The sequence below is a fragment of the Dama dama genome, chromosome 12 (genome assembly GCF_033118175.1).
Source record: "Dama dama isolate Ldn47 chromosome 12, ASM3311817v1, whole genome shotgun sequence".
In the NCBI taxonomy this organism is placed as follows: Eukaryota; Metazoa; Chordata; class Mammalia; order Artiodactyla; family Cervidae; genus Dama; species Dama dama.
The window spans coordinates 77,699,177-77,714,071 of NC_083692.1; the positions used below are offsets into that span (position 1 = coordinate 77,699,177).

At 42.0% G+C, this 14,895-nt stretch overlaps 1 gene segment (V, D, J or C); it reads left to right on the top strand.

Moving 5' to 3' along the window:
* The first annotated feature begins 13,534 nt into the window (after positions 1-13,534).
* LOC133067375 (T cell receptor alpha variable 18-like) lies at positions 13,535-14,267 on the top strand. The segment is given in 2 exon segments: positions 13,535-13,699; positions 13,827-14,267. Coding segments are annotated over 2 exon segments (372 nt in total).
* The last annotated feature ends 628 nt before the right edge of the window (positions 14,268-14,895 follow it).

Consider the following 14,895-nt stretch of genomic DNA (forward strand, 5'->3'; position numbering starts at 1 on the left):
CCAGGCTTCCTTGTCCATCACCAATTCCCAAAATTTGCTCAAATTGATGTCCATTGAGACTGTGATGCCATCTAACCATCTCATCCTCTGTCATCCCCCTCTCCTTCTGCCTTCAATCTTTCCCAGCATCAGGGTCTTTTCCAGTGAATGAGTTCTTCACATCAGGTGGCCAAAGTATTGGAGCTTCAATTTCAGCATCAACCTTCCAATGACTATTCAGGACTGATTTCCTTCAGGATTGACTGGTTTGATCTCCTTGCTGTCCAAGAGACTCTCAAGAGTCTTCCCCAACACCACAGTTCAAAAGCATCAGTTCTTCGGTGCTCAGCTTTCTTCATGGTCCAACTCTCACATCATACATGACTACTGGAAAAATCATAGGTTTCACTATATAGACCTTTGTTGGCAAAGTATTGTCTCTGCTTTTTAATATGCTGTCTAGGTTGGGATATCAGGATCTTTTCAATCTCAGCATGCTGTCACTCACAAAAAAAATTTGGTTCTACCATAATTGAAAAAGACACATGTACCCCAGTTTATTTAAGCACTATTTACAATAGCTAGGACAAGGAAGCAACCTAGACGTCCATTGACAGATGAGTAGGTAAAGAAGTTGTGGTACATATGCACAATGGAGTATCACTCAGCTATAAAAAGGAACACATTTGAGTCAGGTCTAAAGAGGTGGATGAACTTAAAGCCTATTGCACAGGGTGAAGTAAGCCAGAAAGAGAAAGACAAGTATCATGTATTAATGCATATATATGGAATCTAGAAAGGTGGTGATGATGACCTATTTGCAGGGCAGCAAAGGAGACACAGACATAAAGAATAGACTTTTGGTCACAGTGAGGAAGGGAGAGGGTGGGAAGACTTGAGAGAGTAGTACTGAAATATATACATTACTATATGTAAAACAGATAGCCAGTGGGAATTTGCTGTATCATGCAGGGAACTCAAAGCTGGTGCTCTTCTAACAACCTAGAGGGGTGGAAGGGGGAGGGAGGTGGGAGTGAGGTTTAAGAGGGAGGGGACATGTGTATGCCTGTGGCTGATTCATGTTGATGTATGGCAGAAACCATCGCTAGAGTATAAAGTAATTATCATCCAATAAAAAAATAAAAAAATAAAGTATATAATCAACAAGGACCCACTGTAGCACACAGGGAAGACTGCTCCATGTTCTGTAATAACTAAGTGCGAAAAGGTTTGAGAAAGAATAGGTCCATGTTTATGTAACTGAATCACTTTACTGCTCACTTGAAACTAACATGACACTGTCAATCAACTATACTCCAATACAAAATAAAAATGAAAAAAAAAATTGTAGTTCTATTAGAAGTAGTAGAAAATGAGCATTCTATAGGCAAATAGCAGTTTCTGCTGTACTCTTAGTATGGGGTATATTAAGGCTCATGTAGGGTTTTTTTTTTTTTTTTTTTTTTGCTGGTTTAGTGATGTTCAGTTTTGAAATACTGTCTCCAGTCTGCTTCCCAGCTCTATTGACTTTGTTTCCTAAAAGTCCTCTAGAAGGTGTCACAAGCCCCACAAGCCAACTCACCTCCACAGACCTCATTAAAAATCCATCTTAGTCTCTTGTTCAACACTCGACACACCCCATCACTCTTCCATGTAGTTCCTTGTACCATGGTGAGAGTGATTTTGTCAGAGTGCAAATTTTAGCCTGTCAGTCACCTGGATCCACATTTGCTCTGAGGATAAAGAAAAGCTGTGTCTCCAGCTTCATTTCATTGTGTCCTAATTCCCGTCTCTGTCTCTCCCTCTCTCTCAACAGAACTGATACTACGTTTGTCAAAGGCACAACTTTCCTCTTATGTAACCCATTCATAGAAATTTTAGGTGATTTTTAATTTTTTTTCTTTTCCTAAAATTCTTTTCCTTGCTTCAAAAGAGTTAGAAGAGAAGTTGCTCAGTCGCGTCTGACTCTTTGCCACCCCTTGGACTGTAGCCCACCAGGCTCCTCAGTCCATGGGATTTTCCAGGCATGAATACCGGAGTGGGTTGCCATTTCCTTCTCCATGAAAAGAGTTAAAAACATAGTAAATGCCTACTCATTCTTGTATACTTGTCCAAGAGTCAGTAGCTAAGGAAAGCTTAGTGGATATTTTTAGAATTACAGACCTCTGCATTTTCAGGTTTGTGATTTATTTTTATTTCTTTCATTATTTGTTTAAGGTCTATTTTCAGTCCTACTCTGCAATCTCCTTAATGTTAGTGTCCATATCTGTGTTTCTCATTCTTGAAAACTCAGCATCACTGTATCTTAGGCATTTGTTGTTGTTGTTTAGTTGCTAAGTCGTGTCCAGCTCTTTGTGTCCTCATGGACTGCAGCCTGCAAGACTCCTTTCTTCATTGGATTTCCAGGTAAGAATACTGGAGTGGGTTGCCATTTCCTCCTCCAGGGGATCTTCCTGACCCAGGCATTGAATGCACATCTCCTACATTGGCAGGTGGATTCTTTACCACTGAGCCACCGGGGAAGTATCTTTGGCATTAGCATCATTTAATTTCCTTCTTCTTTTCTATCCATTAATGTGTTCTTTATTTTAAGCCTCCTTAAAAAGCTATGATAATATTTAGTGAAAAAAGTAATCTTTAGAGGTTTATGGATAAATTCTTGGGGGGATTGGCAAAGGATAGCCACAGGGCAAAGTAGCTTGATACTTATGTTTGTAAATAAAGTTTCATTGGAAGACAGCCATGCTCATTTATTTATGCATTGACCATGGATACTTTGTGCTATACGAGCATAGTTGTAGCAGAGACTGTACGACTTCAAGACCTAAACTATTTACTATTTGACCCTTTATGGACAAAAAAGTCTGCCAACCTACAAGGTGTAGGAATTACATTAGAATTTTTCATTTTGGATTTTTTTGTTTGATGACAATAAATTATATAATAAAGGCATATTTCTAATCATCTGTTGGGTCAATTTAGAATACTCCCCATCTTTCTGAAGATTTTGTGTTATGTCATTTTTTTAATCTAATTAAAGCAAATGGAATAATGACACTTTACAATAAAAGCATCATAGGTCTTTAAATGGATAAAAGTTTTAAGAGTATTTTTTAAACATTTAAAAAGTTTGAATGTATCAACATGAAATTCAGTAGAAAAAAGAGCAGCAGTAAATGCACAATATTTTTTTCAGTGCTGATTTTTTGATGCTTTGTTTAATAATAGAGTTATATAATGCTGACTTAAATGGATATTTTTGAATAGAAGTAAAGATACTGGAAATCAGTAATCACAGTAATTCAGACAACAGTGTGGAGAAGGCAATGGCAACCCTCTCCAGTACTCTTGCCTGGACAATCCCATGGACCGAGGAGTCTGGTAGGCTGTGGTCCATGGGGTCGCTAACTGTCAGACACGACTGAGCGTCTTCACTTTCACTTTCCACTTTCATGCATTAGAGAAGGAAATGGCAACCTACTCCAGTGTTCTTGCCTGGAGAATCCCAGGGATAGGGGAGCCTGGTGGGCTGCCATCTATGGGGTCGTGCAGAGTCAAGACACGACTGAAGTGACTTACCAGCAGCAGCAGCAAATAGTGTACTAAGCTCCAAATCATCTTAATCAGGTGAATTGTTGACTGACACAATCTATAGCTTTCTACTAATGAGTTTTCACCACCTCTTTAGTTTCATCAAAATATCACTCCTCACATTAATGTTTTAATATGAATTTTATTAACTTTATATTTTGTGTGCATGGGCTTCCCTGATAGCTCAGTTGGTAAAGAATCCACCTGCAACGCAGGAGACCCCGGTTCGATTTCTACACTGGGAAGATCCGTTGGAGAAGGGATAGGTTACCACTCCATATTCTAGAGCTTTGCTTGTGGCTCAACTGGTAAAGAATCCATCTGCAATGTGGGATCTGGGTTTGATCCCTGGATTGGGAAGATCCCTGGAGAAGGGAAAAGCTACCCACTCCAGTATTCTGGCCTGGAGAGCCCCATATAGTTCATGGGGTCGCAAAGAGTCAGACACGACTAAGCGACTTTCACTTTAGTGATTAAGAACTGTGAACCGAAGACATTTATACTTAACCTGAGTTTTGTATGTATAAAAGTGCTATAGTATTTTTTAAATAGTCAGTATGAGAGTGGTCTCTTACATGAAGAACTGTGCTTTAGTTTGAGAAATACCTAATGCCCCTGTGTTCAGACACTAGACATGCCGCTGGAAAAAGCTCATCATACCGCGGGCCTGAGAACTATTTCTCATAGAGACTATACTTCATAAACAGATCACTGTACACCTGGACATGTCCACTCATTCACTTATTCATTCATTTTTCAAATATTTTTAAACCATTTGCCCTGAACTAGTGTTCTGTGTATTTTGAGAAGTTGGCCACTGAGATTAATAAGATTAAGTTCCTGATCTCAGGTGCATCAAACCAAGTTTGAAAAACAACACACAAATGCTACTGGATTGATAGCACTGCCCTGAAAACCCGTGTAAGGCAACCTCACACCTGACTGCAGCCACAAAGTCTTCATGCCTTAAAATGGTTACTGTCAGCAAAGAACAATGTTTTGACTTCTTACCATAATACAACCATACTTTCCATAAAGTAAATCTTAGAAAAAGAAGCAGCTATGAAATGACTTTGTTATATCTTCTGCTGGGTTCACTTCACTTGCACAAATAATTGCACAGGAACCTAGACAAACAGGCTGACAGACACTGAGCAGACAGTTCTTCCCACTGAGGTTCCTGAATCTCTAATAAAATAAATACACAGGAGCCTGATAAACACCACACACATGCCTTTGAAATGAAGCAAGCCTGGTTAATATATTAAGCATCTGAACTTCATTTTCTAAAGACTCTAACAGAAAATTACTAGAGCTAATCAATGAATATAGTAAAGTTGCAGGATATAAAATTAACACGCAGAAACCCCTTGCATTCCTATACACTAACAATGAGAAAACAGAAAGAGAAATTAAGGAAACAATACCATTCACCACTGCAACAAAAAGAATACTTAGGAGTATATCTACCTAAAGAAACAAAAGACCTGTACATAGAAAACTATAAAACACTGATGAAAGAACTCAAAGAGGACACAAATAGATGGAGAAATATACCGTGTTCATGGATTGGATGAATCAATATTGTGAAAACGAGTATACTAACCAAAGCAATCTATAGATTCAACTCAATCCCTATCAAGCTACCAATATTCTTCACAGAACTAGAACAAATAATTTCACAATTTGTATGGAAATACAAAAAACCTTGAATAGCAAAAGCAATCTTGAGAAGGAAGAATGGAACTGGAGGAATCAACCTGCCTGACTTCAGGCTCTACTACAAAGCCACAGTCATCAAGACAGTATGGTACTGGCACAAAGACAGAAATATAGATCAGTGGAACAAAATAGAAAGCCCAGAGATAAATCCACATACCTATGGACACCTTATCTTCAACAAAGGAGGCCAGAATATACAGTGGAAAAGAGACAACCTCTTTAACAAGTGGTGCTGGGAAAACTGGTCAACCACTTGCAAAAGAATGATTTTCTAAAAAAAAAAAAAAAAAAAAAAATACTTAGTTGAATTAAAACAAGAATGTGACAAGTGCTATCATCCAAGTATGGTCCAGGGGCTCCAAAGGAGATCTTTTCAGGGAAGTTTACCAAACTCCCTGAGGTTTCTCTCTTTTACAGTAGATTATTACTCAGCGTAAGATTCACTTTGGATCTCCGCCCTCCACATGCTACCCCCTTGCCCCATCTCTCTCTCTCTCTCTCTCTTTTTGCCTACATCTCTCCTTTCTTGTCCAGTGGTCCACACATTTCTAGGTTCCATCTCAATCCCACAGTGAGACAGTTTTGGTAAACCCTGCCAGTACTGGTGCCTGGAAGCTGCCTCCATGAAGTAAGCTGGGCAGTGTTAGCCCTCATCTCATCTGTCTTCCTTATCTCTGTGCTACCTGATGTCCAAGGTCCAAAATTTGTTTCATGTATCTTGTCCAGTTTTCTAGTTGTAAGGTCAACTCTACCTTTAACTGTGAAAAAGAAGTAACGGTAATTTTTTTGTGTGTGTGTTTTTACAAATGTGTCATTTGATGATGGTAGGGTATGTAATAATAACCTTATCATTCAACCACATATTATTTGAGACCTGCTGTAGATAAGGTTTCCTCCATGGCATGTTGACTGAGTCTTGGGGATGAAAAGAGCTAATTCAGGTAAAGAACTCGAGTAGAGCAGGGAGCACTTTCCATTCAGGAGGATCCTTCTCTGATTCATGGGTATCTTGGAGACACATTGAAGGAAGAAATCTCTGACTATTCCATCTAGAAATTGTAACTGGGATTTTTTGAGAAGCTAGAGATACCTGTACCATGCAAAAAATCATGGAAGTAATGATAGTTTGCCTAAGCACGCTTATGTTTAGAACTTTCTTCTTAGGGTCCTGTCCCATTCTCCTGCATGTAATCCCACAAGCTATTATCAGGAAAAAATAGGTCAGAACGGACTGTGGTGCAATTCTCACGATCACCACCAGAGGGCGGGGCTTCCTTCAGATGCGGTTCCTCACTGTGTTCAGGAGTTGGTTTGACTTGCCTACTCTGTAGCCGCAAGAAAGAATACTGCTATGGTGCAGAAAGGGGCTCTCTGTTTCTGAGTGAGGAGGTTCTGGAACATCCAGATGGAGACTAGATTCGTTAGACTGGTGTATTCCAGGGAACAAGGACCGTTTTCTTTTGCCAGCATGCATTCTGCCACTCACTCAGTTCTTCTGATCATCTTAATATTCAGTAAGTAACATTTTATCCAAAATGTTAATGATTTTTCATTTTCCTATGAATATAGGTAAGTTTTATTTTTCTTCTCTGGTTGAAAACTCCTCTCCTGTGCATTTCTACAATAACAAGTGATTTTCTCGTAGGAGGGACCAATGGTGACTCAGTGAACCAGACAGAAGGCCCAGTGACTGTCTCAGAGGGGGCTCTCATGACCCTGAACTGCACTTACCAGACTGCTGATTCAGCTCCCTATCTTTTCTGGTACGTCCAGCATCTCGACAAAGCTCCACAACTCCTCCTGAAGGGCTCAATGACAAACCAGAGGCCCGAGCATGAAGGTTTTCAGGCCACTCTTGTTAAGAGGGACAGCTCCTTTCACCTGCAGAAACAGGCAGTGCAAACATCAGACTCGGCTGTGTACTACTGTGCTCTGTGGGACACAGTGATGGAGGGATACAGGGGGAGCTGAGCACAAACCCAGATGCAGATGGGGCTCTGGCTGTGGGCAGACCTGGAAGGGGATGTTGTTTCTCTCTCAGAGGTACTGTCAAAGCACTTCCAGCTCTGATACTCCAAGCCAAGGGCCTTGGAATTCTTGGACTGCCCAACAGAGGAATCTGGGGCAGGACAGTGTAAAGAGGAACCTAAGCGTTTTTCTCCAGAAATGCCTGTTTTCAGCCCATCCACATGCCCCCAGATGGCATAGAATCCCTTAAAGTGACATTAATTCTTCAACAACAGTTCAGATTATATATGCTGAAATATTTCACAATGTGTTAATAAAAATTCCAGGTCTCACTGTTGATGGATGACTGTGTGATCAGGAAGCTACTCTCTGGTTTTTAAAATTCAGGCCAAGATTGTGTACCCTGCTGAGTTTCACCTGCAGACACTCCATCTTCAGTGACTGGAGCTTTATTCTCTCTTTTCTTGACTTTTCCATCCCTTCTGGTGGCTCCAGAAATGCTGCTACCTAAGTAAGTTCCAAGAGGAGAGTTTCTGACAAGACATTCCTTCTGTCGAGGGCCCTGTGGATCAGAGCAGCCCTCTCTGTAAATATTGCAGGTGTTGTGTGTATTGTTTGTATTCATACTGGCTGTAGGATATTCTCTTTGCTAATAACCTCATCTCAGGGAAATGAATGCCAACGAATGTTGAAATTACCATACAGTTGCACTCATTTCACATGCTAGTAAGATTATGCTCAAAATCCTTCAAGCTATGCTTCAGCAGTACACGAACCAAGAATTTCAGATGTAGAAGCTGGGTTTAGAAAAGGCAGAGGAACCAGAGCAGATCCAATATCTGCTGGATCACAGCAAAAGCAAGGGAATTTAAAAAAATGATCTACTTCTCCTTCACTGACTACGCTAAAGCCTTTGACTGTGTGGATCACAACAAACTGTGGAAAATTCTTAAAAAGACAGGGATACTCAAGAAACCTGTATGCAAGACAAGAAGCAACATTTAGTACAGCACAGGGAACAATGGACTGGTTCAAAATTGGGAAAGGAGTACATCAAGGCTATATATTGTCACCCTGCTTATTTAACTTATATAACTTATTATATATATTATATATATATAATATAACTTAAATAACTTATATAGATCAGGTGGAATGCAGGGCTGGATGACACAAAAGCTGGACTCAAGATTGCCAGGAGAAATATCAACAACCTCAGATATGCACATGACATCACTCTGATGGCAGAAAGTGAAAAGAAACTAAAGAACATCTTGATGCAGTGAAAGAGAGGAGAGTGAAAAAGCTGGATTAAAACTCAACCTCAAAAAAAAAAAAAAAAAAACCTAAGATTATGGCATCCAGTCCCATCATTTTATGGCAAATAGATGGGGAAAATATGGAACAGTGACAGATTTAATTTTCTTGGGCTTCAAAATCACTGCAAATGGTGACTGCAGCCATGAAATTAAAAGATTTTTGCTCCTTTGGAAGAAAAGCTATGACCAACCTAGACAGCATGTTAAAAAGCAGAGACATTACTTTACCGGCAAAGGTCCATATAGTCAGAGCTATGGTTTTCCCAGTAATCATGTATGGATGTGAGAGTTGGACCATAAAGAAGGCTAAGTGCCAAAGAATTGATGCTTTCTATCTGTGGTGTTAGAGAAGACTCTTGAGAGTCCCTTGGACTGCAAGGAGATCAAAGCAGTCCATCCTAAAGGATATCAACCATGAATATTCATTGGAAGGACTGAGGCTGAAGCTGCAGTTCCAATATTTTGGCCACCTGATGTGAAGAAACAATTCACTAGAGGAGACCCTGATGCTGGGAAAGATTGAGGGCAAGAGGATAAGGAAGTGACAGAGGATAAGATGGTTGGATGGCATCACTGACTCAATGGACAGGAGTTTGAGCAAATTCTGGGAGCTAGTGAAGGACAGGGAAGCCTGACGTGCTGCAGTTCCTGGGGTCGTAAAGAGTCAGACATGACCTAGGGACTGAACAACAGCAAAAGCAGGGAAAATCGATTCATCAGTCAGTCATATTTCAGACACGTGGGGGAAGTCTCTGTGTACTCTTACAATAGGCTATCTTGGCAGTGGAGTGGGCTTTTCACCTGCTCAGGAGACTAGGAGAAATTACCACCCACTCAGCGAGCAGGAGCATCTCCACACTCCTCTGCTCATGAGCGGAATGCGGAGCCACTCTGGTCCCCGCTCTGTGTCCCTGCTACAATCATGCCCATTGCACAGAGAGCCCCTCATCTTCTCAGGCTGAACCCCTGTCTGCAACTTCCGGGAGCAGACTTTCTGGAAGGACAGTGGTGGGTACAGCAGGTAGGAAGAGATGGATGTTTTACTGCTAGGCAGTCTGCTAGGCCAGGATACTGAATCCTTGTCATTTCATAATTTACAGGTCTGTGTGTATTGTGTCTGGTGCTCAGTTTTTAAGTGGCATCCGACTCTCTGCAATCCTGTGGACTGTAGCTGCCAGGCTCCCCTGTCCGTGGAATTTTCCAGGCAAGAACACTGGAGTGGGTTGCTATTTTCTCTTCCAGGGGATGTTCCTGACCCAGGAATCAAACTCTCATCTCCTCAATTGGCAAGCATATTCTTTACTGCTGAGCTACTGGGGAAACCCAATTTATAGACAGAACTACTTAAATGCAGAGTTTAATAGTTATAGTAGTTTTATGGTCTTGGCAGATGTAGTCACCATCATCACTTAGGGTGTGTCTGGACACCCACCTGAAGGTGAGCACTGCCTTCCTGCCTGACTTCCTAGAGCCCTGCACACTGGGGGCTGGCCACCTGAGCCCTGGGGGCTCAACATCTTAATAAACAGGCCTAGAAATGGAGAGGGAGATGAAAGAACAAAAATAAATCTTAATAGTGGGAAAATAAAAGTATTCTAGCAGGTTTAATTTCCCTGGTGGTAACTGCATCAGCTCTCTATTCCAGTCTGATCCCTCATTTCATGTAGTGGGGTCCAGCCTAGTGGGAGTACAGACAGGGCATAGGTTTTTTTTGTTTTTGTTTTTTTTTTTTTTTGCTTACCTGCTTCTTAATCAATTGAAAGCAATTTGAGATAGGAATTGTATCTGATTTTGGTTTCCACATTGTAGTCAACCCTGTAAATTTCCAGAATGAATGCTGGAAGCTAGGGATTCCTGAAAATGCACAAGAGTTTAAGAGAATCTAGGTGATCTGCTGAGCCAGAGAGTCCTGCCAGCATGATAACTTCAAGTCAAGATTCTCATTTTAGGTGGAGGGTTGGTTCGGTGAGTAGGACTCTGCACTCACATTGCTGGAGGCCCAGGTTCGAACTCTGGTCAGGGAACTGGATCCCACAAGCCTAAACTAAGATCTGGCCCAGACAAAACACAAACAAAAAGAACAATTCAGCAAACAGCTGTGCATTAAAAATGATCCCAGTTTTGGTAAGAACTAACAAAGTTCATTTTAACTGGTGAGAAAATCTCTGTAGAGGTTTGAAGAAGACTGCTCTTGAGTTCCGGAGAAGCAATGGCTCCCCACTCCAGTGCTCTTGCCTGGAAAATCCCATGGACAGAGGAGCCTGGTGGGCTGCCATCTATGGGGTCACATAGAGTCGGATACGACTGCAACGACTTAGCAGCAGCAGGAGCAGCAGTTCTTAAGTTCAACTGACTTAGTCACAACCATTGTTACTGGATTGACAGCACTGCCCTGAGAGCCTGTGTAAGGCGACCTCACAGCTGTCTGCAGCCACAGTGTTTCCATGCCTTAACATGGTTTATGTCAGCAAAGAACAATGTTTTGACTTCTTACCATAATATAGTTGGACATTGCATAAAATAAGCCCTATCCTAGAGGAAAGAACAAGCTATGAAATGACCCCATTAAATCTTTTGCTAGGTTCACTTCACTAGCACAAATAATTTCACAGGGAACTAGACAAACAGACTGACAGACAGTGAGCAAACAGTTCTTTCCATTGAGATTCCTGAATCCCTCATAAATAAACAGAAGACAGATAAATAGCACACACATGCCTCTGTCATGAAGAGTGCCTGGCTAATAGATTAAGCATCTAAACTTGACATTCTAAAAAACAATACTTAGTTGGATTAAAGCAAGAATGTGACAAGAGGTAAAAAGATGTTTCAAGAACCAGGTTTCCTAAGTAAGGTCATCCGTCCCTCATGAGGCTGAAGGTGTAAGGATGAGGCTGTCATCCAAGTAGGGTCCAGGCCCCAAAGGAGGCCCCTTCAGGGAGGTTTACCAGACTCATTGAGTCTTCTCTCTTTACTTACAGATCAGAACTCAGTCCAGGATTCACAGCGACCTCTCCCCCCACCTCTTTGCCCTCATCTCTCTTCCTCTCTCTCTTTTGCCCACGTCCCTCTTCTCTGGTACACTGGTCCACAAATTTCTAGGTTCCTCAGGATCCCCAAAATATTATTCCATCTCAGAGTGAGACAGTTGGGCCATTTTTATTAAATCCCTCATGCACTGGTGCCTAGAAGCTGCCTCTGTGAAGAAGGCTGGGGGATGTCCTGCCTCATCTCATCTGTTTTCCTTATCTCTGTGCTACCTGATGTGCAAGATCCACAACTTGTCTCATATATTTTGTCCAGTTTTCTAGTTGGAAGGTCGACTCTACCTTTATCAGTAAAAAGAAGTAACAGCAATTTATTTTTTAATTTTACAAATATGGCATTTTATGATGGATAGGAGTAATAACCTGCTCATTCAACCACACATTAGATGAGATCTGCCTTAAATGATCAGGTGGCTCAGATGTGTAAAGAATCCGCCTGCAATGCGGGAGATGCAGGAGACACTGGCTCAATCCCTGTGTTGGGAAGATCCCCTGGAGGAGGGCATGGCAAGCCACTCTAGTATTCGTGCCTGGAAAATCCCATGGACAGAGGAGCCTGGCAGGCTGTAGTCTCTAGGGCCACAAAGAGTCAGACATGACTGAGTGACTGAGCCCAGCACAGGGCACAGGGATCATTCATTCACCTGATCGTTCAGCCACACATTGTTTGAGACCTGACTCAGATACTGTTTCCAACATTATGTAACATTCCAACATTCCAGCAGCATGTTGGCTGTGTCTTGGGGATGAAGAGAGCTAATTCAGGTGAAGGTCTTGGGGAGAGGAGGGAGCACTTTCCATGCTGAAGGGTCCTTTGCTGACCCATGGGAATCATGGAGACATATGTAAAGAAGAAACCCTCTGACTATTCCTCCTAAAAATTGTTAACTGGCATTCTTTGCAAAGCTAGTGATATCATACCACACAGAAAATAATGGATGTAATAATGGAACGTTTCCCAAAGCATGTTTGTGTTTAGGGCTCTACTCTTAGAGTCCTGTCCCATTCTCCTGTGTGTACTCCACAAACTCTCATCAGGAGGACTAGGTCAGGAGTAGGTCAGGATGAGGAGAGTGAAAAAGCTGGCTTTAAACTAAGCATTCAAAAAATAAGATCACGGCATCAAGTCCCATCACTTCATGGCAAATAGATGGGGAAACATGGAAAGAGTGACAGACTTTATTTTCTAGGGCTCCAAAATCACTGTGAATGGTGACTGCTGACATGAAATTAAAAGACACTTGCTCCTTGGAAGAAAAGCTATGACCAACGTAGACAGCATATTAAAAAGCAGAGACATTACTTTGCTGACAAAGGTCCATATAGTCAAACCTATGGTTTTTCCTGTAGTCATGTATGGATGTGAGAGTTGGACCAAAAAGAAAGCTGAGAGCGGAAGAATTTATGCTTTTGAGCTACGGTGTTCAAAAGAGAATCCCTTGGCTCTTGAGAGCCCCTTGGACTGCAAGGGGATCAAACCAGTCAGTCCTAAAAGAAATCAGTTCTGAACATTCACTGGAAGGACTGATGTTGAAGTTGACGCTCCAATACTTTGGCCACCTGATGGGAAGAGCCGACTCATTGGAAAAGATCCTGATGCTGGGAAAGATTGAAGGCAGGAGGAGAAAGGGACGAAAGAAGATGAGATGGTTGGATGGCATCACTGACTCAATAGACATGGGTTTGAGCAAGCTCCAGGAGCTGGTGTGGGACAGGGAAGCCTGGCCTACTGCTGTCCATGGGGTCGCAAAGAGTTGGACACCACTGAACTACTGAACTGAACTGAGGTCAGATATGACTGGGTGTAATCTTTAAGATCACCACCAGAGGGTGGGGCTTCCTTCAAATGTGATTCCTTTTTGTATTCAGGAGCTGGTTTGACTTGCTTCCTCTGTAGCCACAAGACAGGTGAGTGCTGCTGTGCAGAAAGGGGCTCCCATTTTCTGAGTGAGAAACTTCGGTAACATCCAGCTGAAGACTACCTTTGATAGATTTGATGTTTCTAGGGAACAAGGACTGTCGCCAGAATGTTTTCTGCCAGTCACTCAGTTCTGGTCATCTTCTTAATACTTGGTAAGTAGCATTTTATCCTAAAATATTTTCTCATTTTCCTATGATAACAGGTAAATTTTATTTTTCTTCTCTGGCTGAAAACTCTCCTCCTGTACATTTCTACTATAACAAAGTGATTCTCTTGTAGGAGGGACCAATGGTGACTCAGTGAACCAGACAGAAGACCCAGTGACTGTCTCAGAGGGGGCTCTCATGACCCTGAACTGCACTTACCAGACCACATATTCGGATCCCTATCTTTTCTGGTATGTCCAGCATCTCAACAAAGCTCCACAACTCCTCCTGAAGGGCTCAACAGCAGACAAGACGGTAGAGCATGAAGGTTTTCAGGCCACTCTTGTTAAGAGGGACAGCTCCTTCCACCTGCAGAAACAGGCAGTGCAAGCATCAGACTCGGCTGTGTACTACTGTGCTCTGAGGGACACAGTGATGGAGGGCTGCAGGGGGAGCTGAACGCAAACCCAGATGCAGATGGGGCTCCGGCTGTGGGCAGACCCAGAAGAAGGTGTTGTTTCTCTCTCAGAGGTGCTGTCAAAGCACTTCCAGCTCTGATACTCCGGGCCAAGGACCTTGAAATTCTTGAATTGCCTGACAGAGGAATCTGAGACAGGACAGTGTAAAGAGGAACCTAAGCGTTTTTCTCCAGAAATGCCTGTTTTCAGCCCATCCACATGCCCCCAGATGGCATAGAATCCCTTAAAGTGACATTAATTCTTCAACAACAGTTCAGATTATATATGCTGAAATATTTCACAATGTGTTAATAAAAATTCCAGGTCTCACTGTTGATGGATGACTGTGTGATCAGGAAGCTACTCTCTGGTTTTTAAAATTCAGGCCAAGATTATGTACCCTGCTGAGTTTCACCTGCAGACACTCCATCTTCAGTGACTGGAGCTTTATTCTCTCTTTTCTTGACTTTTCCATCCCTTCTGGTGGCTCCAGAAATGCTGCTACCTAAGTAAGTTCCAAGAGGAGAGTTTCTGACAAGACATTCCTTCTGTCGAGGGCCCTGTGGATCAGAGCAGCCCTCTCTGTAAATATTGCAGGTGTTGTGTGTATTGTTTGTATTCATACTGGCTGTAGGATATTCTCTTTGCTAATAACCTCATCTCAGGGAAATGAATGCCAAAGAATGTTGAAATTACCATACAGTTGCACTCATTTCACATGCTAGTAAGATTATGCTCAAAATC